The sequence below is a fragment of the Equus asinus genome, chromosome 7, assembly GCF_041296235.1.
Source record: "Equus asinus isolate D_3611 breed Donkey chromosome 7, EquAss-T2T_v2, whole genome shotgun sequence".
In the NCBI taxonomy this organism is placed as follows: domain Eukaryota; kingdom Metazoa; phylum Chordata; class Mammalia; order Perissodactyla; family Equidae; genus Equus; species Equus asinus.
In genome coordinates this window covers 38668251-38690069 of record NC_091796.1, presented here as the reverse complement: position 1 = coordinate 38690069, position 21819 = coordinate 38668251, and the positions used below count along the sequence as shown (strand labels likewise).

At 40.3% G+C, this 21819-nt stretch overlaps 1 protein-coding gene across 5 annotated transcripts in view; it reads left to right on the top strand.

The window, feature by feature from the left end:
• The window catches only part of MAPRE2 (microtubule associated protein RP/EB family member 2), a 147184-nt gene that overhangs the window by 32157 nt on the left and 93208 nt on the right, over positions 1-21819 (top strand). The window contains exon 1 of one of the 5 annotated variants that reach the window (XM_014829266.3): positions 20152-20614. The exons of 3 other annotated variants lie outside the window; for them this stretch is intronic. In XM_014829266.3, the coding sequence (XP_014684752.2) occupies positions 20259-20614 (356 nt within the window). In that variant the 5' untranslated portion in view covers positions 20152-20258. Of the gene's footprint in view, positions 1-20151; positions 20615-21819 lie in introns of those variants that run through there. One more of the 5 variants, XM_070513237.1, reaches the window with a different exon arrangement.

Below are 21819 nucleotides of genomic sequence, written 5' to 3'. Positions count from 1 at the left end.
ATCGGGTTGTTTTTTGTTGTTGTTGTTGAGTTATATGAGTTCTTTATATATTTTGGATATTAACCACTTATTGGATATATGATTTGCAAGTATCTCCTCTCAATTGGTAGGTTGTGTTTTTTTAATGTTGATGGTTTCCTTTGCTGTGCAGAAGCTTTTCAGTTTGATGTAGTCCTATTTGTTTCTTTTCTCTTGTTTCCCTTGCCTAAGGAGACATATTGACAAAGATACTGCTAAGACTGGTGTCAAAGAGTGTACTGCCTATATTTTCTTCTAGGAGTTTTACGGTTTCAGCTCTTACGTTCAAGTCTTTACTCCATTTTGAGTTAATTTTTATTTTGGTTTGTTAATTTAGTTTTTAGTTTTGGTCTACTTTCATTTTTTCACATGTGGCTGTCTAGTTTTCCTAACACCGTTTATTGAAGATACTTTCATTTCTCCATTGTAAGTTTTTGGCTCCTTTGTCAAAAATTAGCTGTCCATAGATATGTGGGTTTATTTCTGGGCTCTCAATTCTGTTTCATTGATCTGTGTGTCTGTTTTTCTGCCAGTACCATACTGTTTTGATTACTATAGCTTTGTACTATATTTCAAAATCAGAGATTGTGATGCTTGCAGCTTTGTTCTTTTTTCTCAGGATGGCTTTGGCTATTTGGGGTCTTTTGTTATTCCATATAAATTTTAGGATTCTTTGTTCTATTTCTACGAAGAATGTTATTGGGATTCTGATTGGGATTGCACTGAATCTGTAGATTGCTTTAGGTAATATGGACACTTTAACTAGGTTAATTATTCCAATCCATGAGCACAGAATATCTTTCCATTTCTTTGCCTTCTTCAATGTCTTTCTACAATATCTTAGAGCTTTCAGTGTATGAGTCTTTTTTTTTTTCTGCTTTATCTCCCCAAACCCCCCTGTACATAGTTGTATATCTTAGTTGCAGGTCCTTCTAGTTGTGGGATGTGGGACATTGCCTCAACGTGGCCTGACGAGAGGTGCCATGTCTGCGCCCAGGATCTGAACCCTGGGCCGCTGCAGCACCGCGCACAAACTTAACCACTCGGCCATGGAGCCGGCCCCTGTATGAGTCTTTTTACCTCCTTGGTTAAATTTATTCCTAGGTACTCTTTTTGTGGCAAGTGTAAACGGGATTTTATTCTTGATTTGTCTTTCTGCTAGTTCGTTGTTAGTGTCACATATATAATCTTTGACTTCCAAAACATGATATTCTCAAGAGCAATAGATTATGCATTCTATTTTAATTAGGCACTTAATTATGTGCCCCAGACATTAGACACTTAATATATGCTTATTGAATGCTGTATAGTCTATAAAATGGCATCAGGTTGCCCAGTGACTTGTAGTATGGATGACACAGATTTTCAGCATCCCTTATCTCAAATATCATTCAGCTTAAAATTCATGCACTAAGTTTGTCTCTAGTCTGAAGTTAGTCATGTTTCAGTCTTCAAGAAAGGAATGCGAATAAACTTAAGGTTATCAGGTTAACATGAAACTACATAAGGGAAAATGAACAGTAAAGGTCAAGAGAAGCCTCAGAGTGCCTCCCTAGAGGACTAAATTCTAGGCTCTGAGGATATTTTATTTTCCAATACATCATACTCCATCTTTGGGGTGCGGTGTTAAGCCTTTATTGGACCTGGTGTTTGAAAACACTGATGTGTTCTTCTGCTGTGATTTCTCGAGGCGATGACTAGGCTGTATAATATCTACTTGGCAGAGTTTCTCTCATAGGATTCTTGTGTCTCTAACTTTATTGTTGCTCTTGGAGAGTGCAGTGTTTCAGACCTGTGTGAAGTAATGCCACTCATGCAACATTACTTTGGTTTATAAGCTGGACTGAACCATTAGCATCCTTTTCCAGTGCTGGGCTTAGAGATAAATTTTTCTTGCCTTGTCAAAAAATATGAATTGAGTGCCTGGAACACTGTGTAATGATATTGCCTCCAACCAGGAGTAACTGAATTCTATAAAGGTCCCTTGAAATGAGAGTATCCAACCACTCTTGCCTCCTATTCAAGAAAACAATATATGGGGCCAGCCCAGTGGTATAGTGTTTAAGTTTGCACACTCTGCTTTGGCCTGGGGTTCATGGGTTCGGATCCAGGCATGGACCTACACATCGTTCATCAAGCCACGCTGTGGCGGCATCCGACATACAAAATAGAGGAAGATTGAACAAATTTTAGCCTAGGGCCAATCTTCCTCACCAAAAAAGAAGAAAGAAAGAAAGAGAGAGAGAGAGAGAGAGTGAGCGAGAGAGAGAGAGAGAGAAAGAAAGAAAGAGAGAGAGAAAGAAAGAAAGAAAGAAAGAAAGAAAGAAAGAAAGAAAGAAAGAAAAAGAAAGAAAGAAAGAAAGAAAAAGAAAGAAAGAAAGAAAACAATATATAACAAAAGTTGCCTGGCTCAGACACACTACTTTTTTTAAAAAAGCTGCATCTCATCAAAACTTTGATATTTTTACTATATGGTAAGATATCAAAACATGAAGCTATTAAATTTTAATTCTACTTTGGTAAAATTATCTTGGATTTCAAGGTGAAAATGGTAGAGGAGAATTTTTGTTGGAAAAATTGACATTGCTGGCATGAAGAATAGAATCCTTTACCTGGATGGGACTCGATAAGTGTTTTTAAATAATACAGATTTTTGGGTGTCCTAGAATGGTCATAGAGGCTTCAGAAGAGATGCACTTTGAGCTGAGCCTACCTTTGTAAAAGTAGAGGTAGGTGAAAAGGAGGAAAAGGACATTCCAGGCACCAGTCAGAGGTACAAGGAACAGAGCAGAGACCATCTCAAGGGGGTAGAGGGATGACTGACTCTTTAATGTGACTAATGGGGGATTAAGGGAGAAAGATGAGCTGGGGTCTAACTGTGCTGAGCCTCAATTACCAGACTAAGTTATTTAAACTTTATAGTTTTAGATAATAGGAAATACTGAACATGATGTAAATACTCTCCAGAAAAATTAATGTTTTGTTTTAAGATGGTAGTCTAAACACACAGAGAAGTTTTGCTTCCCTTCTTTCCAGATCTTCAATTCAAATAATAACCAAACTTTAGAAGAAGAAATCTATGGCAGTTCTGGAAACATGAATGGGAACCAGAAATTGACAAACTTATAGAAGATGGAAAGGGCATAGGATTATATTTCTAGTTAAAAAAGAACAAAAGGGAAAAATGGAAAAATATAAGATGAAATAATTCAGAGAATTATAATCTAGATGAAACAATTTAGAGAATAAAAGGAAACAAGAAATCCAATCACTATGCTTTTGATAGTACAAAAAAATAGCTCTTCCATTAAACTCCTCTAGCCCCTTCCCAAAAAATGAGTCATTGTGGATAAGAAGCAGTTAGGAAACATGCGTTCTTGCAAATTAAAAATGTAATTATCAAATTAAAACTCAAAAAAGGACTTACTGAATGTGGCTAAAGAGTATTCCAGAGTATAGAGCAAAAGAGGAGAAGATGGAAAATATGAGAAAAATATCAGAGGTAGGGAAGAATGATTTCGAACTTCCGACATTAAGAGGAGTCTTTAAAGGAAAAGACAAAGACATTAGAGAGAAAGAAATACAAACATAAAGACTCAGATTAAAAGAGAGCACTGAATGTTGAGTAGGATGAATTAAAAAACCTGAACCCATTTTGGTGAAATTTCAGGGTAACATATCTTAGAGCTTCTCAAGTGGAAGGCCAGAGTGCGATTACGCACAGAAGAGTGATCACCTGAACGGCATAAACTTTGATAGTCAGTGCTGGAGGCTGGGAGACAGGAGCCATGCTTTCTAAGTTCTGAGGGAAGAGATTTTGGAGCTATGGTTCTATACTCAGCCCAACCATCAATAAAATGTGAGAGCAAATAGACATTTTCTGACATGAAAAAGCATAAACTTTCTCTCTTGCCTCTCAAAAAGTAACTGAAGATATACTTCAGGAAAATATAAAAGAAAAAAAAGACAACCCAAAAACCAAAGAACTAGTGGAAGAGTCCAATTATGAGAACTATCAGGATGCCAGCAGTAATATCAAAGCAACTGGTCCAAATTAGATAGTGGGTTCCATGAAGAATGTCTTGGGGGGGAAAGTCAGATTCTATTACATATATTTAGATCTAAAGTCTGAGTTTTTTTAAATCATACCATGATGGTATGTTTCTTCTGTCAAAAAGTAGTTGATAGCTCTGGGAAAAACAAACTATATAGATGTAAGAGATATAGATACACATACGTCAAACACATATGTTAGGATTCAAGGTTAATCTTAAAATGAGGGGTGCTTTTGAACAATTAATAGCATGTGAAAAAAGAGAATCCATTTGACCTTGATGCTTTCGTCAGAATAGTCTTCTGATTGCAAGATTTAATGAAAAGCTTATATTTCTGTCTCTTTGGAAGGTAATACAACTTGATTTTTGAAGAGAATAAGAAATTACATAATTGTAAATGCCATTTACTAGATTTCAAGTTTAGAAGCAATCTATGGTAGGAAAGGGAATACTTAACTACGGTCATATTATACATATATAACATATACATATATACATATAATATTTACATATCATACATGTATAACATCATACAGTTATAGTTACATAATGTAAATATAAAGGATAAAGGACACATAATGGTAAAACCCGGCAAATTAAAAGCAGGGAAGTTTGAGAAGAAACATAATGGTGTCAATAGGTAATGTGCCTTGGAATGAGTTAAGAAATATAACTTTAAGAATGTTACTTCAAGTTGTAAAAGTAACCACTAGAATAATTTAAAATACTACCAATAATTGACAGGGGAGGTGAGAAGTAATAGAAGTATGTGGAATTTCTTTCATAGTAGAAAAATAGATACCATGTTGATAAATCAAGAATAGACTATATCTGAATTTTTAGAGATACAATTGTAACCCCTGAAGAACTAAAAACAGAAATTTTGTTCTTTTGTGTTTTTTTAAAGGACTGTGGTTAGAGATAGTAGTAAGAGATGTTTGCTTTTAATATTACACATTCTGTAGTTGTCAGATTCTTAACATGTGCATATTACATTTACACATTACAAGTAGTAAATTATTCACGTATAAAATGGATTGGAAGCAAAGGAGAGCATGGACATAAAATCTTTTGGAAGTTTTCCTTCATCTACATATCAGGTGATATGAATTTGGTGAAAACACAAACTGAAGCAATTCGATAAGAGTTGATAGGATTTGGTAGTTGGGTAGATATTTGAACAGCATGGGTTCTAAAAAGAAAAGAGGGAATAAAGCAAAGATGTGTAATATCTCAGACTCATTGAGGTAATCTAAACTGACGCTACTGACAAAAATGATACCTAGGATGATATATTTATTTTTAAATGTACTAATGTCTTGCTGTTTCTTACCTAGTAGAATTTCTTCAGGCTAGTTGAGAAGTGAAGATATAGTCATTTTATTAGGCAAAATTTGAGATATGGTCAAATATTTGTCATAATAAGAATGTGATAACCTAAATATGTTTTATTTAATCATAAATGTCAAAGATATTGCACTAAACTTCCATAAGCCACAGTAAAAATAAGTTAAACAACATCACTTTTTGGTCAAAATCTTCATATAAATGGCAAAGAATTGGTGCTTTGAGCTAATAGTGTATCCCAGCTCTATCACATATCTTTTAATGATTTGATTTGTGTCGGGGGAAACTGAGGGAAGCACCCAGGTTTTATTGCATTAGAAGCACTCACAGTTCTAGGGCTCTGAATATTTGAGTTTTCAGTGAGCTTCTAATTCTCTCTGCTACCATGAGCTGGGATGTTAGCAACTTCCCAGTCTTCATCCTATTTACTAAAGGTTTTTAAACTGCTGACTTGAAGCTTGGGAAGAATAGAGATCTTTTCAAACCCCTTCATAAATTCTGAGCTCTCTGGGTCCCTCTTCCTTTCACTGGCACCCTGACATCATCCCTCACTCATGGAATAGCCGTTGCAATTATTTGCTGAAAGCCTTTTGACTATAAATGCCATTTTTTTCAGACTGCAGTCGAACAAACCATTTTATGCAAATAAATATTTGTATATTTCAATTCTACCAATAGCTATATAACTTGCTTTTCTTTAGCAAATGGAAACAAGAATCTTGAGATTAATAAAACTTTCTAAGATTCATGGGACAGGATCCAAAAGTTCACTTAACCTCCATTTCCCATTTTGGAGAGAATTACAATCATGCATAAAATCATGCAGAAAATTTGGCTCTCACATTTGCCTGATGTTCAAGGGGAATCAGAAAAAGATCTTTTCTGTAAATTTAGTATTTTCCTTTATACTGCAGAAAATGTTAGGGACAGCAACATCTCACATTGCATAGGACATTGTCTTTCCTGGGGTAAAATCAATATGGAAAACTCAGAGAGGACTGACAAATTCTTTTTGGTTTGGCTTGATGTTGGTTTTTTTCCTCCATGTTGAATGACTAGAGCGATAATTTTAAAGGATAGAAGTAAATGATTATTTTGCTTGGAGGAGGGGGAGTGGACAAAATAAAATAAGAAAAGTAATACAGGGGCCGGCCCAGTGGCGTAGTGGTCAAGTTCGCATGCTCCCACTTCAGTGGCCCAGGGTTTACAGGTTCAGATCCCAGGCACAGACCTAGCACCACTCGTCAAGGAACACTGTGGCAGCATCCCACATAAAATAAAAGAAGACTGGCACAGATGTCAGCTCAGCAACAGTCTTCCTCAAGCAGAAAGAGGAAGACTGGCAACAGATGTTAGCTCAGGGCCGATCTTCCTCACACACACACAAAAAGTAATAAAGATTAACTATACATTTTAGAATTGCATAATTAGGAAACAGGATTATTCTTGTCTTTTTAGTGAAATCAAGCTTCTCATCTTGATTAGCACTAGCAAAGCCATATTTCTTCTCTTGATCTGAATGTCGTATCCTTTATATAGTATTTGTACAATGCATGACATAAGCATGGATTTGCAGCTGTCTCAGAACTGCTGTGAAGTTTATTGGCTCAGCTCCACAGCACTGTGTCCAAGCTTCAGGAACTCTTCTCAAGTATTGTGAATGTGGGAGGAGGCCACTCATGATATGATTTATTTTACACAGAGTCGAGTGTTTTGCGTGCAGAATGTGAGGCTGCTGTTCAGCAAGTTGTGTCCAAATGGAAGTGACCAGCCAGAGAAATTTTTTTTAGCCTTGTCGTCCAGCCTCAGAACTTACCCTCTGCCAAACTTTGAACATTCTAACCAGCAGTAGGAAATAGCAATGCTCTGGTTCTTTACTTCTTCCAAGCGATATTGCCTAGGAACTTTTAAGCTGATATTTTAATTTGCTGAAAACAGTGATTCTGACTTTAATGATATAATCTGATTAGTCAGAGCAGTTGTGAAGATGAGAATGGTGGTGGCTGAACGTCCTGGCTCTCTCTCCTGGTCCCAGACGTCCTGGATGGACAGGGAGTCTAAGGAGAAGTACAACTCAGATATTGTTACATTTGCCTCATAATTCATTTGACTAATAGCCTCTTCCTAGCTTTCTAATGAAGCAGCTGAAGTCATTTTCAGATAGTAGCTTAGAGGTCTGGCAGTCCCACTGAACATAGCCCAATACAACCATCGAATGGAAGAATCTATTTCTACAAGAACATTTGTGAGGGATTCCAAATGGGAAAGTTTACAGGCTCTTCTCTCTGCTTATTACATATAGACGAAGTCTTTTCTTATGGTGATAGCAGGAGGCAGAACTAGGTAACCAAGTTAAATCCCACCCTTACTATAGGTGGTGGGGTATATGTTTCTAATGGTACTTAGGTTGTGAAGGGCCTTGAATGCGAAAAGTAAAACTTGCAATTTTTATCCTGAAAGTGATAGGGGACCGCTGAAGACTTTTGAAAAAGAAGGGAGGAAAGTTATCTCTATGTCTAGGCATGGGGTACTATGTCTGCAGTAGGGTGTTAGGAGCAGGAGAGGAAAGGGAGGGACCTACATGTCACCTTGTGAAATGAACAGGTGTGGTGACCGAATCAGAGAGACACGGGGAAGGACAAAGATTCTGTGGAGTCAAAACTGAGTGCTAGATCTGGGTTCAGTTCAAGCAGGAAACATGGAAAGGGAGGGAACGAATGGGGGAAGCTTTCTCGCTAAATGCACTGTGTATTGTCCAAACCAATGGTGCCAACCTAATTTCTGCTTCTGCCTCTGGTCTGCTTATTCAGTAAGTGAGAGAATGCAATGCTGACTACAGACACCACACCACATTTTTACAAGGTGCTTCTGGAAACCTGAATGGAGATCTGATTTTTTTGAGTTGCTCTCATGGCAACCCTCCCTCAGGAAAACTGGCTCAGTCAGCAGCAGAGGCCTATTTTCTGCTGATGTTTCTGTCACTACCATATGGGGTCAGGTGTGTTCTCCTCCCACTCTCCTGAAATATTTAGCAGTTCTGCAGAAAAATCAGTGTCACCCTAAACCCTTCACCTACGTCTTTCCCTCCTATTCCTGTGCCATGGTGATTCAGGAAACTCCGCGTGGTTTTGCCATCCCTCAGGCTTCCAGGTATAAAAATGGACAGGTTCCCGTTACTCACAAAATACCAAGTGGGCCTGGGGTCTTGTCAGGGACGCTCAACAAGCCCTTACCCTCAATAGTCTTCAATTAGTCATTAGTCTTGTGGCTTATAACATGAACTTTAGGTTCTGAATCATTCAAGGATCTTAAGCTTTTGATACTTGAAAATCAGACTTTTGAAGCTCATAAAATTTTCTTCAATTTATTCTGTCATGGGCTTCAAAGACTATTTTGAAACTCAATCCTTGAGCACTGATTCTTTTCTTCTCTTGGATTCCTGCTTTTACAACCCCACACTGAAGAAATGGGGAGTAAGAAGGTAGAGCGGGGTGGGTGTGGCAGAATGTATGTTCCAAAGATGGCCACCACAATAGCTCCATCCCATGTGTTTCTCTTACAGTGTGGTACTGACATTCCTCCCATTTAGAATATCAGTGGAGACAATATCCCTTCCCCTTGAATCTGAGTGGATTTTTTGGTTGCCTTGACCAGCAAAGTATGACAGAAGTTATGCTTTATAACTAAGACTAGATTTTAAAACTGCCATGCCCTTCTGCCTGCTCTTTAGGGATGACAGTGCTTTGGGATCCAGCTGCTGTGCAAGAGCCCAGTCCACGTGGAGAGTGTGTGTAGGTGTTCTATCACCAGAGCCCCAGCTGAGGTCCCAACCAAAAGGCAGCCTCAACCACCAGCTGTGAGACTGACAAAGCTGTGCCATGAAGATGACTTCAGTAGTTAGCCATCTTCTAATTACAACTGTGTGAGATCATAAGGAACAACCACCTGGCTGAGCCCAGTCAGCCTCCAGAATAATGAGAGAGAATAAAATGATCGCTGTTGTTTTAACCCACTAAGCTTTGGGGTGATTCATTATGTAGCAATGGATAACCAATGGGGTGCCGTTGTTATCTATTACTGCATAACAGACTACCCCAAAACTCATCAAGTTAAAATAACCATTTTGCTATATAGCTCATGGTTTTGTGGATCAGGAATTCAGGAATGTCTTGGCTAGGCAATTCATCTCTGATCCACACAGTGGCTCACCCTCAGCTCTGGTGGGCGGGGCTGCAGAATGCTTCACCAGTCACGTATTTGGAGACTTGGAACTCTGTAAGTTCACCTCCTCCCTCTATCACCCTCTCTCCTCCCCATGTCTCCCGTTCTGGGCCCTCTTTACATGGCTCGTACTTCCCACAGCATGGTGGTCCCAGGGTAGTTGAACTTCTTACAGGGCAGCTGGCTTCCAAGAGACTGAGGCAGAAGCTGCCAGTCACTGTAAGGTCTAGGTTAGGCGCTTGTTGGCATAATTTTTACCAAAATCTATTGCTCAGAGCTGCCATAGAGCCTGCCCAGATTCAAGAGGAGGAGAAATAGATCCACCCTCCAGAAGGGAAGAGTGTCAAAAATTATGGCCCCAGAGGACAAAGCAGGAACCTGATTGATTGTTTCCTTTTAGTTTGCAGTCCCACTTTGTTTTTGCTTTTGTTTCCTTTGCTTTTGGTGTCAAATCCAAAAAATCATCACCAAGACTGATGTCAAGGAGGTTACCACCTATTTTCCCTTCTAGGAGTTTTATGGTTTCAGGTCTTATGTTCAAGTCTTTGATCCATTTTGAGTTAATTTTCATGTAATGGTGTAAGATAGTGGTCCAGTTTCATTCTTTTGCATGTGGCTGTCCTGTTTTCCCAACACCATTTATTGAAGACTGTCCTTTCCCTATCGTATATTCTTGGCTCCCTTGTCAAAAACTAATTGACCATATATGTGTGGGTTTATTTCTGGGCTCTCTACTCTGTTCCATTGATCTGTGTGTCTGTTTTTATGCCAATACCATATTGTTTTGATTACTATAGCTTTATAAAGTACTTTGAAATCAGGAAGCATTATGCCTCCAGTTTTGTTCTTCTTTCTCAAGATTGCTTGGGCTATTCAGGGTCTTTCATGGTTCCACACAAATTTTAGGATTGTTTGTTTTCTATGAAAAATGCCATTGGAATTTTGATAGGGATTGCATTGCATCTATAGGTAATAGCTTTGGGTGATATGGAGATTTTAACAATATTAATTCTTCCAATCCATGTACATGGAATATCTTTCCATTTATTTGTGTCTTCTCCAATTTCCTTCATCAATGTCTTATAATTTTCAGTGTACAGACCTTTCACTTCCTTGGTTAAATTTATTCCTAGGTATTTTATTCTTTTTGATGCAATTGTAAATGGGATTACTTTCTTAATTTCTCTTTCTGATAGTTATTAGTGTAGAAACACAACAAATTTTTGTGTATTGCTTTTGTATCCTGTAACTTTACTGAATTCATTTATTAGTGCCAACAGTTTTTTGGTGGAGTTTTTGGGGTTTTCTATATATAATATGTCATCTGCTAATAGTGACAGTTTAACTTCTTCCCTTCAGATTTAGATGCCTTTTATTTCTTTTTCCTGCCTAACAATTTATACTATATTTTCTTAATTCTAAAGTGCTACCATCAATAAGGAGGATACCACCTCCCTCTGCTTCCAAACACACACACACATGCGCGCGCGCGCACGCACTCACACATTGCAGCTCTAATTTTTAAAAATCCTAGAAAAATATTCTAAATGGCCTGGCTTGGGTCACTTGCCTAACTCTGAACCAATCCTTAGGACCAGGAGGATGGAATATTATAATTGGCAAGTTCTACTAGAATTACAAGGTTTGAAGGAATAGTTCCCAGAAGAAGGAGGGGAAGGCAAAAATAATAATTCACTAGACGTGCTCTTTGCACTGCATGCCATTACTTCCCATTTGTAATGATCCCATTGCATCCTTGAAGGCTGATAAGATCCTCCCTGAAGAGTATGGAAATGGGGGCTTGGGGAAGGATATGAAAGGCAGGCTGTGTAGGGGAGTTAATCCCAAGGATTGATTCTAGCTCTATCAGCTAACTATTAACTCACTGTGGCTCCCTATGATGTTAAGACTAAGATCCCTTTGAATTTCCTAGGGGTCTGATTCCTTCATACAGAAATTAAATGGAAGCTACTTGAAGGTGACCCTTTGTTTTTGTGTGCTGTACTCTGTAGATGGACCCCTCATGTTTCATGTTCTGTAGGTGTTCAGTGAATGCGAATTGAGGACCTAAAGATACTTGGCATTATAAGCTCTCGGGTAAATAAAATATAAGCTCTAATTAAAACATTGCTGATGGAAACTTAGTCTTACTTCATGATTTCCAGTTGCATTCTTTTTTTCTTTTTTAATGAAGTAAGCTTCTTTAATTTTCTTTTTAAAAATGTTATTTGGATGAGGTCAGAAATTGGGATTTCTCATCCATTACTCACACTGCTTCCCAGCTGCTGGCCTCATGTTCCCTTGACATGCTGAAGAGGAGCCATGTGTGAGCCGTAGCTCTGTAGCCATGCTCGCCAGACTCCACACAAGCCCCAGGATCAGAAAGCCCCTCCCTCCCCATGTCTCTGGTTGCCATTGGTGGCCTGGGTACTAAGTGGATCTGAAACTCTGGAGGCCACTGGTACCTGTTATGACTACTGTTCCCCCAACCATGCCCTTGGCTTTGTATTTATATTAAAGAGTCTCTTCTCACTTTGGACTTTTTAATATCAAAATCAGAAATAAATCCCAATGGGTTAGTTGACTTTTAGGAGCCCTGAGGAAACTGTTTCTTGAAACCTTCTGAGTCTTCTGGGAAATTATTTATTTGTTCATGATACCTAGAGTTTCTTCATCTCCCTTGTCACCCAATTGAGCCCAAGATGCCTTTTGTCCCTTTTCAGTTGTCCTACCCAGTCAGCTCAACAAGTTGTGTTTTACTTAAACGTGGAAATAGGGGAAGGAAATAAAGGGATTTCATAAACTTGGGCATGGACACATTTCAGTGAGAGCGTTCAAATAGGCAAGTCTATAGCTGGATGGTTGAACTATCACAGTCTTGGCATAGTGAAAATGAAAGCAGAATTTAACTTTGAAAACACATACCAAAAAAATGCCTGCGGTCTCCTCTCTCCTCCAGAAGATAGCAAAGAAATGGACATTACTAGTTAAGGTTTACTCAGAAAAAAGAAGTTAATCACTATAAACAAAGATAAGAAAATTATTTTCCTCTCTCAATCACATATACTGCTAACCCCAAGTCCTGGTATCTCTTCCTCCCTCCCTCCCCCTCCCTTTTCCTTGACTGTAATTTACAACTCCCGTAGTCCTCTTCCTCCAGTCCCTCACCACCAGGGATCCTGCTGTCCTGTATAGTCTCCAGCCCTAACTCATTCTCTCTGCCTCCAGCCTCCTCCTGGCTTTACCTCCTTGCTGCCTAGGTAAATTGCCTTCCAGAATCTATGTTCTCTTGCCTCTGTGTCCTTCTGCCATCTCATCCCTGCTACTCCCCAACCCTAAATTCTGTATTCTCGTGCCCAGGTTTTATCAGACCCTAGTGGAAGGCAGGCTGAGTTAGTGAGTAAGAATGACGGCTTTTGACACCTGGCATGTGTGTTCATGCCCAGCTTTGCCACTTCCTGGCTAGTGATCAGGCTAAGTGATTTAACTCGTTAACCCCTCTGACAAATAGGATTTAAAAATCACCCCTTCCTCATAAGTTTCTGTGAGGATTAAAATACCTATTCAATTAAAGCGTAGCACTTGGCCCATAAAAAGTACTCAGACGTTAGATGTTGCTATAGCTATTAATGTCATTGTTAAAGAAAATTTCACGTCTGTACCAACAGACACTACTACAAATTAATGGTTTCTAACCGTGGTTCCACGCCCAAGTCTTTACCATGGCCATTCAAAGTCCTGTCCATGCTGGTCCCTCAGCGATCTATCTGATCTCATATCCAACTCTCGTACTCCACAACACGCCCGCTCATATACTCTAGTGTAAGTTCCATGAAAGCTGGGAATTTTGTCGTTTGTTAATTTCTGCATCCCCAATGCCTAGAATTGTTCCTAGCACATAGTAGGTGCTCAGATTTTTGTTGAACGCATGATTGGCCCTAATACAAGCCTTGGGGAAGCTTTTCCTATTTTCCCCAGGCATGATTACTTTAGTCCCTGTATTCCTGTGATACTTAATACATTCTTCAATTATAACATTTATCACATTGTATTTTTATGGAAAACATATTTAAAGCTCTTAAATTTAACCAGATGGTGTAATTCAAAAGCAAATTTTTATTGAATAGACTGAAACCTCACATTGCACAGATTTGATTGAATGATTACAGAAATCACAATGCACTGCAAGTGTTTTTAAATTGCATTCCCATCATGTTTTATGAGTTATTCCACAAAATTAAGTCCAACCTTGAGGAAATTCAAGAAAAAGAAAATTAGAACATTCCAACACACAGAGAAATCTTATCTTCGGCAATTGTGTGTTCAGTGCTTTGACATTAAGGAAACCTTGCTATTTTACTTGCAAATAGGCAGGAGGCTTACAAAATTCTGCCTTGTGAATATACCAGCATAACTATAAATGTGGTCGATAAATAATCTGCAAAGACAACGAATCTCAGAAGTCAGTCCTGGAGGAGAACACCTGTTTAGACTGGCTTTGAAAAGGGCTGTCCTCATCTGGGGGAAAACATGCACCAATTTTTCTTAAATAAAATGATATTACTAAAAGCCAGGAGGCATACACATATCATAAAATTCTCATCAGATCTAAGGAAGAACTAATAAAATCTTCTATGACTCCAGGTTAGAGTGTGAGCAAGGATCATTCTCAAATACATTTCTATGCCACCAATGTGATTACAGGGCCAGCGCCACTGGCTGGCCGGCCAATGGCATATTTATTCACTGCTATCATTTTGAGTGTGGAGCATATTTTAATCCATTGATTGATAACATGTCCCTGCCATTCCCCACTTGAAAATATCCTAGGACATACACACGGGAGAAATTACTTGTCCCAGGGCAGCAATGGTGACTGCTAAGTGGAATCTTCTGTCTGCATTCAGAGGTGATAACAATCTAAGGAAGCCTCCACTGAAGGTGCTGTGACAGCTGTGAATGCCTTTGACAGCAGCGATTATCAGCTTCAGTGAACACACTCTAACATGGAAAAGGCATTTGTGATGAGTAGGTGCTTGTGGGATGAAATCAGGATCAACCTCCATTCCTGGCTAATGATTTCATATCTTCTCTGCTATTGTATTTTGCATGTCTCAAACCCAAGGCAATGCAAAATCCCTATTCTAGATGAACCTCATGTATTGGAGAAGGAGAGAGACAATGACTTCTGCCAATAAGCAATTATCAGTGCTTGCTGGCCTAAGTCTCAAGAGAAACGGGATTGTGCTATAACCTAGGAACTCTGAAAATTAAGATCTGGGTTGGAGCCCAGTTCTGTCTTCCTTGATTGAACTGCGTGCTGGGACTGCTGCTTGTTTCCTTTTTTGCTTTTTGCTCTCATGGCTCTGTGTCCTCTGGGTCCGCCTTAGAAATCCTGCTTTCCAAACATGCATTTTATATATTTGAACTTTTTTTTTCTTTGGCGGGGATAGGTCTTGACCCCACTAGAATGGGGCTCAGAGGTAGGATCAGTTCATGTGGTGCCTAGCAGGTGCTCATTAACATATTGCCCCCCTCCAATATTGCTGGGAACTTTTTACTGCAAATACTTGTTGATTCTGGTTGGCTGCTGATACTATATATATATGACCCTCGATTTAATATCTCCTCTTTCCTTCAATATCTTTGTTAAGTCAGAATATTAGTGATTTTGCAAAGAATTGCAGCTTTCTCTACTTATTGAAGATTTCCTTATTTTCTCCAGTAATCATCGATGGGGCTAATCTGAAATCCAACCTCTTAAAAAATATCTTGGAGAGCATCTTATCAAACCTGGTAAACACTCCTCTGCCCTTATCTGATTCAAACTTTCCGTGACGTTTGGTCCTAGAGACTTCTCCCTCCTCTCTGATACCTGTTTCTCCCCTGGGCCTGGTGAGAGCACTCCCTCTGGTGATTTGCCCCATCAGGAAAAATCTTTCACAGTCTCTTTTTTGCAGGCTTCTCTTTTATCACTCAGCTTTTCAAAAGTTCCATCCCAGGCCTTCTCTTTCTCCCTGAGTGAGAACATCAACACCCACAGCTTCAGTTATCACCTGGAAATATTTTCCTCCAAATCTTATATGTCTCTGAGTCAAACATATACGTTCAAAGACCACATATTCCTTTATTCAACAAATACTTAATGAATACCCACTATGTGTGAAGCCCAGGGACCACTCATTGTCACCACTAGGATGTCCTATGGGTAACTCCTCTATATCCAAAACACATTGAGAACATTTCTTCCAGAAGAGCAATTCATTCTGTATTTCCTAGCTTGATAAATGATACCATTATCCACTTGGTCACCCAAGCCATAAACTTGGGATTCATTTGAAACGTCTCTTTCTCCTTTACTACCGATACTTAACCCCCATCAGCATCCGTGCTCACATCCCGTTAGTCAGCAAATCCTATGGTTACACCCTCTGAATATCTCCAATCTGTGCTTTCTTTTACAACCCCTTGGTTTCTGTCTTAGTTTAGGCTTTCATCACTGATTCATTCGAATCTTCTCCGGTATATCCTCTGTACTACTGCCAGCATCAGACCTTCTTGATCTGCAAATTTCACCATTAATTTCCCTCCCTAAAGCACTTCCTGGTTCCAAAACACCTTCAGAATTAAGGTCGACCTCCTTAGCTTGGCCATAGTGCCTTTCTGCCCCTGGTCCTTGCCCTATCTCCTGCCATTGTGTACTCTGTTCTCAGTCCATACTAAACAACTTGCTGTCTCCCAGAGGCATCACAGTCTTTCCTACCTCTGAACCTAAGTGTATCTGCTTGAAAAGCCCTTTATCTTGTCTCTCTACTACCATTCCCCTTTTAAATGACAAGACAGCCTAATAGATGAGCATGTGAACTTTTGAGGCAAGAAAACCCAAAAGCCAATCATAGACAAGTTGCTTTTCTTCTTTGAGCTTCAATTTTGTCATTAGGGTTGTTGTGAAAATCAGATCAGGTATTTGTTGAGTAAATGAATTTATTACATATTCATCTAGTGTCTACTACCTGCCAGGCCCTATTCTAGGAACTGCAGATATAGCAGCGTACAAACAGGTGAAGCCTCTGCCCTAAGAGATCTTATATTCTGTGTGGCACATAGGAAATGAAGAAAAAAGGGCATAATTATTACTCATCCAAGGCTTAGGTAATAGCTCCTTGGGGCAACTTATCAGACCTACTTCCTAATTTTCATGTGAATTAGGTGCTCATCTTCTATGGTCCCATATCACCCTATGTGGTACCATTATTACAGCATTATGTTGTACCAAAATTGCTGGTATTTTTATCTTGCTCACCCACAACCCTATAAGTTCCTTGAGGACAGAGCCTGGGACCTTTCTTCTTGTTTATCAGCTGCCAGTACACAAGAAGTCCAGTTATAAGTGTCCAGAGAATGAATAAACATTTTAGGATACACCTAACATGTTGCTTAAGAATAACATCCACCACTAGAGAGCATTTGCTATCTGTCAGACCCTGAGTAACTGTTAACTGCTTTAAGTATATTATATAATTTAATCTTCACAGCAACACTATGAAACCTGTATTATTACACCTACTTCACAGATGAGGACACTAAATCTTAGAGATGCAAAGCCACTTGCTAGAGTCACACAGCCAGCAGGTGGTGAAACCTAGCTGACGACCCAGGTCTGCCTGACTCCAGAGCCCCAATTTTAAGCATGATACTTCTCCATGGGGCAGCTGGCGATGCCTATACTTTATTTTAGATATACCTGCATACATAAGACAAAACCTTAATCCACAGTCGGAGGTACTTGAACATTTTAGCTTAGTTTTTTTTTCTAAATGAGCTATGTAATTCTCCTCACCCTGCTGAGGGGTGGGGAGAACAAAGGGTTTTCAACTTGCCAGTTCACAGTATTACAGCCTCTTCCAGTTTAGACTTTGAATAACATCTCTTGGGTGAATATTCGGTCTTTAGATGTCCATCCTTCTCCCCAGCCTCTCTGCCTAACCATACCAGGCCACCGATTTTAGTCTTCACTTCATGGGGCTGCATCTTGTTTGGGGAGGGAGGTGTCAGGGAAACAATCTTTAAGGCGGTCTTTTCCCAGAGTCTCAAATGGGAAACAAGACAAAAGAAAGCCCCTTCTGAGAACAAAGACAAAGCCTCTCTAACGTCTCCCTTTGGGGACCTGGAGATGGGAGATCCTGCCTTTTCCTACGTTCATCCCCTTCTTTCTACACCCAGTTGGGTTTGGAAAGGGTAGACTCTCCCCTCCCTCTTCCTGCCTTTTCTGCACTTTCTCTATATCCTAGCATCCGCCTTCCCCAAGTGGAATTTGCCCGCCCCTTCTCTCTAGGGCTAAACTGGAGAATGGCTGCCGGGTAACCTGATTTATGGGGAGAGGAATGAAAACACATCTGTTTAATATTTTCAGATTATTACCCCTGTTACCCCAGCATCTCGGAGGGTAATCACAGGTCTCTGGAGCTCTCTGGGTCCCTTTATAGTAATGTGGTTCAGAGCGGTCCGTAAGGTAGATTTACAAGGGCCCTTAGATACCTCCCTCACCTGGCTCACTACCCCGCCCCTTTTAGCCCATCAACCCAAATTCTTGGCCATCGTCCTCTCCTTTATGAGCAGGCTCAAAACAGTAGGAATATTTTCTCCACAAAATTAGTTGGTATAGCCAATGAGCTACACATTCAAATTCTGACAAATTTAGTCCCCACGATAACACCAATTATGTTTAAGATATGACTTAAACATGGGATCACGGAAAAGTAAGATGAAGAATCCAAAATGAGAGGGTGTACTCTGAAAACATTAAATATTTGATTTGTAGACTGTGGCTTTCAACTTCAGACTGTCCCCAAAGAAAGCGGAAGCTTTCGTGAAACAGAACGAATCAGTAAGGAAACTGACGACCGTGGGTCCAGTAACAGAAATAGAAAGAGGAAACATGGATCTTTGTAGCAATGACTACACTCTCAAACCCTTTTAGCTCATTGTGCAATGGGAGGCTTGGTGTGTCTCAGATATATTTATCTGTGTACCTTGTCAGTCTTAGGTCAGAGCTGGATCCTTATTGTATGAGAAAAAGCCTCATGTAAGCTAAGATATAGATGACGGAATCAATTTGTACACTGTGAATTCACTGGAGAAACAGAAAATAAAATTATAGCCCAAAAGGAGAGTATAAAATAGGAAAAAAAGAAAAAAGCCCCGTCGTTTGAGATTATCATTACCATCTGGGTTGTAAACCATTTGATTCTAATTCTAGAAGCTTGATGCCAGAAATAACTTCTTACTAGGGAGATATGCTGGCAAATTGTCAGGAATGACAAAGTTTTTACTTGTTTTTAATATCTGTATCACAAAATGATACAGCTGATAAACCACACAGTGATGTGTAGGGGTGGGCCATAGCCTCATACTTTGTGCTACATATATTTATGCTGTGTTTTTTATGCCCCAATTCTTCTTTCCTTCCCACCACCCCACAAAAGGTCAGAGCCTACTTTTAATAAGCAGAGAATCCTTCAAACTCTCTTCTCTCTGGAGGAAAGCACTGGACACATCTGGGGTCTGTTCAGAGTTTATAATCTAATCCATAGACTTTGCCCAGTACTAGCAATTCTGTTAACAGCTGTCTTTTCACAGTGGTCATGTTGAGAGCATACATAAAATACTTGATTCTTACCTTGATCTATAATATTTATTAGGCTTACATTAAATATAGATCACTATGCAATCACATTGTCATTTTGAAGTTCCAGTTCACCACTTCATGCTGTGTGATCCTGAGCAAGTTACGTAATCTTGCTAGTTTACTCATCTTTAAAACAGGGATAATAATAACAGTACCTGTCTCATAGCCAATGTATTTGACAACTGCATTGCCATGATATAGAACAAATAGAACGTTGAGAGCTTCCAAATACTAAATTGGGTGTTTGCTTGTTTATTTCAAACGAAAATAAAATAAATGGCAAAGAGTCAATTATCTGTATCAGGATATAAGAATTTGAATTGGGAGGTCCTGGGGAACCATGATGTTCTAAAATGGTGGTTATCTTTTTAAAAAACCCTCTTTGGGGATTCTTTTGTGCAATAAATCTCTTAATTTGCAATCTTTAATCTTGACATTATTAAAGTAAAGGCTACATTGATTGGAAGGAAATACAGCTTCCTCTTAGGTTTTCAGGTTTGGGGCTCCTTTTGGGGACGAGATTGGTGCTGTTTGGAGACTGGGGAAGAAAGCTGGAAACTGTTAACCCTTTCGCCTAATACATTTTCTAGGAGCAGGCCACCAGGACTTTTTATATTTTTCAGAAACCGGACCGAGTTTAATTTTAATGGCCTAAGAACTTGGTATTGAAGGAGTTAAAGGGTCTCTCACACCCCTCTGCCTGAATCGTTCTTTTGTGTACACAGCTGCAGTTGGAGCACGGGTCGGAAAGGAAATGGTTAGAGGAAGAGCTGGTTTTCAGACCAGGCGAGGCTGCGAGGGGGGCTGGGGGTGGCCTGGGGTTTTACATGCCAGATGTAGGCCTGTCCGGGTGCCTGCCTGGAGCTGCTGGCGTGGTCATGCCGCGGCCCTGTGCGGATTGAGGCGAGGTGATGAGTTAGCGGGTTGCTATGGTGACGGGCCGGCCACGTGACCCGGGTGCTGCTGCCGGCGCTTTGACGTCAGCAGCCGGGAGGGCGGGACGCAGGAGGGCGGGGCGGGAGCCGGAGCGGGGAGAAGCGAGCGAGCGAGCGAGCAGGCGGCAGGCGCGGTCTGCGCGAGGAGCGGGCGAGCGGGAAGACGAGACGCAGCCACCTTCCTCCCCAGCCAGCCCTCAGTGGTTTGTTCCCTTCCTCGGGAGTGCGCCAATGCCTGGTCCGACCCAAACCCTGTCCCCAAATGGCGAGAACAACAACGACATCATCCAGGATAACGGGACCATCATTCCTTTCCGGAAGCACACAGTGCGCGGGGAGCGTTCCTACAGGTAATGGGGCTGGCACCGGGAGCGGCGCCGGGCGGGGGACCGCGGCGGGGGCGCGCGGAAATCCGCCCGTTATATAATGGAGCAGACGCTGCCCCCGGAGCGGTGCAGACGTGCGTTTGTGATTATTTGCTATCTATTTCCATGTGTCACGTTGGGTATGCATTGAGGCTTCACCACTGCAGATGGAAAGCGTTTTGTGAATAGGTTTGCTGCCTGCCAGGGGTCTCCCTCCATCTCTTTCCTTCCACATTTATAAAAAGGCAGGCGATTTTTCCCCCTCTCCAAAGGGAGACAGGCTGTAGCGCTTCCTTTCCTCCTTCCCTTTTAGATTTTAAAGGAACCATTAGGTAGGTTGTGCCTAAAGGCAGGGAACAGGAGGATGGCGAGAAAAATGTTTGCGCTTGCCCTGGTGTGTGTGCAGGAAAGATGGAATCCTCTAGATTAAGCTGCAGTCTGTGATGTTAAACCGCCAGATTGATGGAGCTTTGTAAGAATTCTGCTCGCTGATTGGTGCAAGGATTGACAGCAGAGGTCATGGTGTCAGACATTCACCAAAATTTTCTCCATGGAACCCAAGGATTATTAGAAAGAGACTGGACTGCAAGGGACCTGAAAAAAAACTGGGCGTCGTTTTGCGTTTTCTTAGGAGTTTGTGGCCTCCGCATGGGTGGGGGAGCCCGCCCGCCCTTATTTACAGTAAGAAGGTAATTCTTGGTATTTTGCTGAGGTCTCTTTGAGGATGGGATTGATCTTGGTCATTGTATTGTGAACCTTTTGATTAATGAGTTGGCCTGTACGGTTGGCATCATTTTTACATTAGCATATCTGGCAATATGTTCTCGGAGATAAGCTCATTAAAATTGTTTGCATTGTTTGATAAGGATAACAATGTAATGGAGAATGCATCTAGAGTCTATTAATGAAGCTCAGGGCCAGACTTGAAGGGAGACTGATAGCTTCACTCATATTTCCTCTGAAGTTCTTTTGTACTGGGGTAGTTATTTTTAAATATTACCTTGATAACCACCAACAATGCTTTTGCTTTGAGGCAGACCGCACATACCTCTAAAGCGCATCCTCTCAGCTAGTGAGCAACAGGAAATCACTTTTTTTGTTTTTTAGGACTTCATCTAAACATTTAGATGGTGTTATGGGTAGAATATTCTGTGTGTAAAAATATTGCATATTATAAAATAGGACCAAAA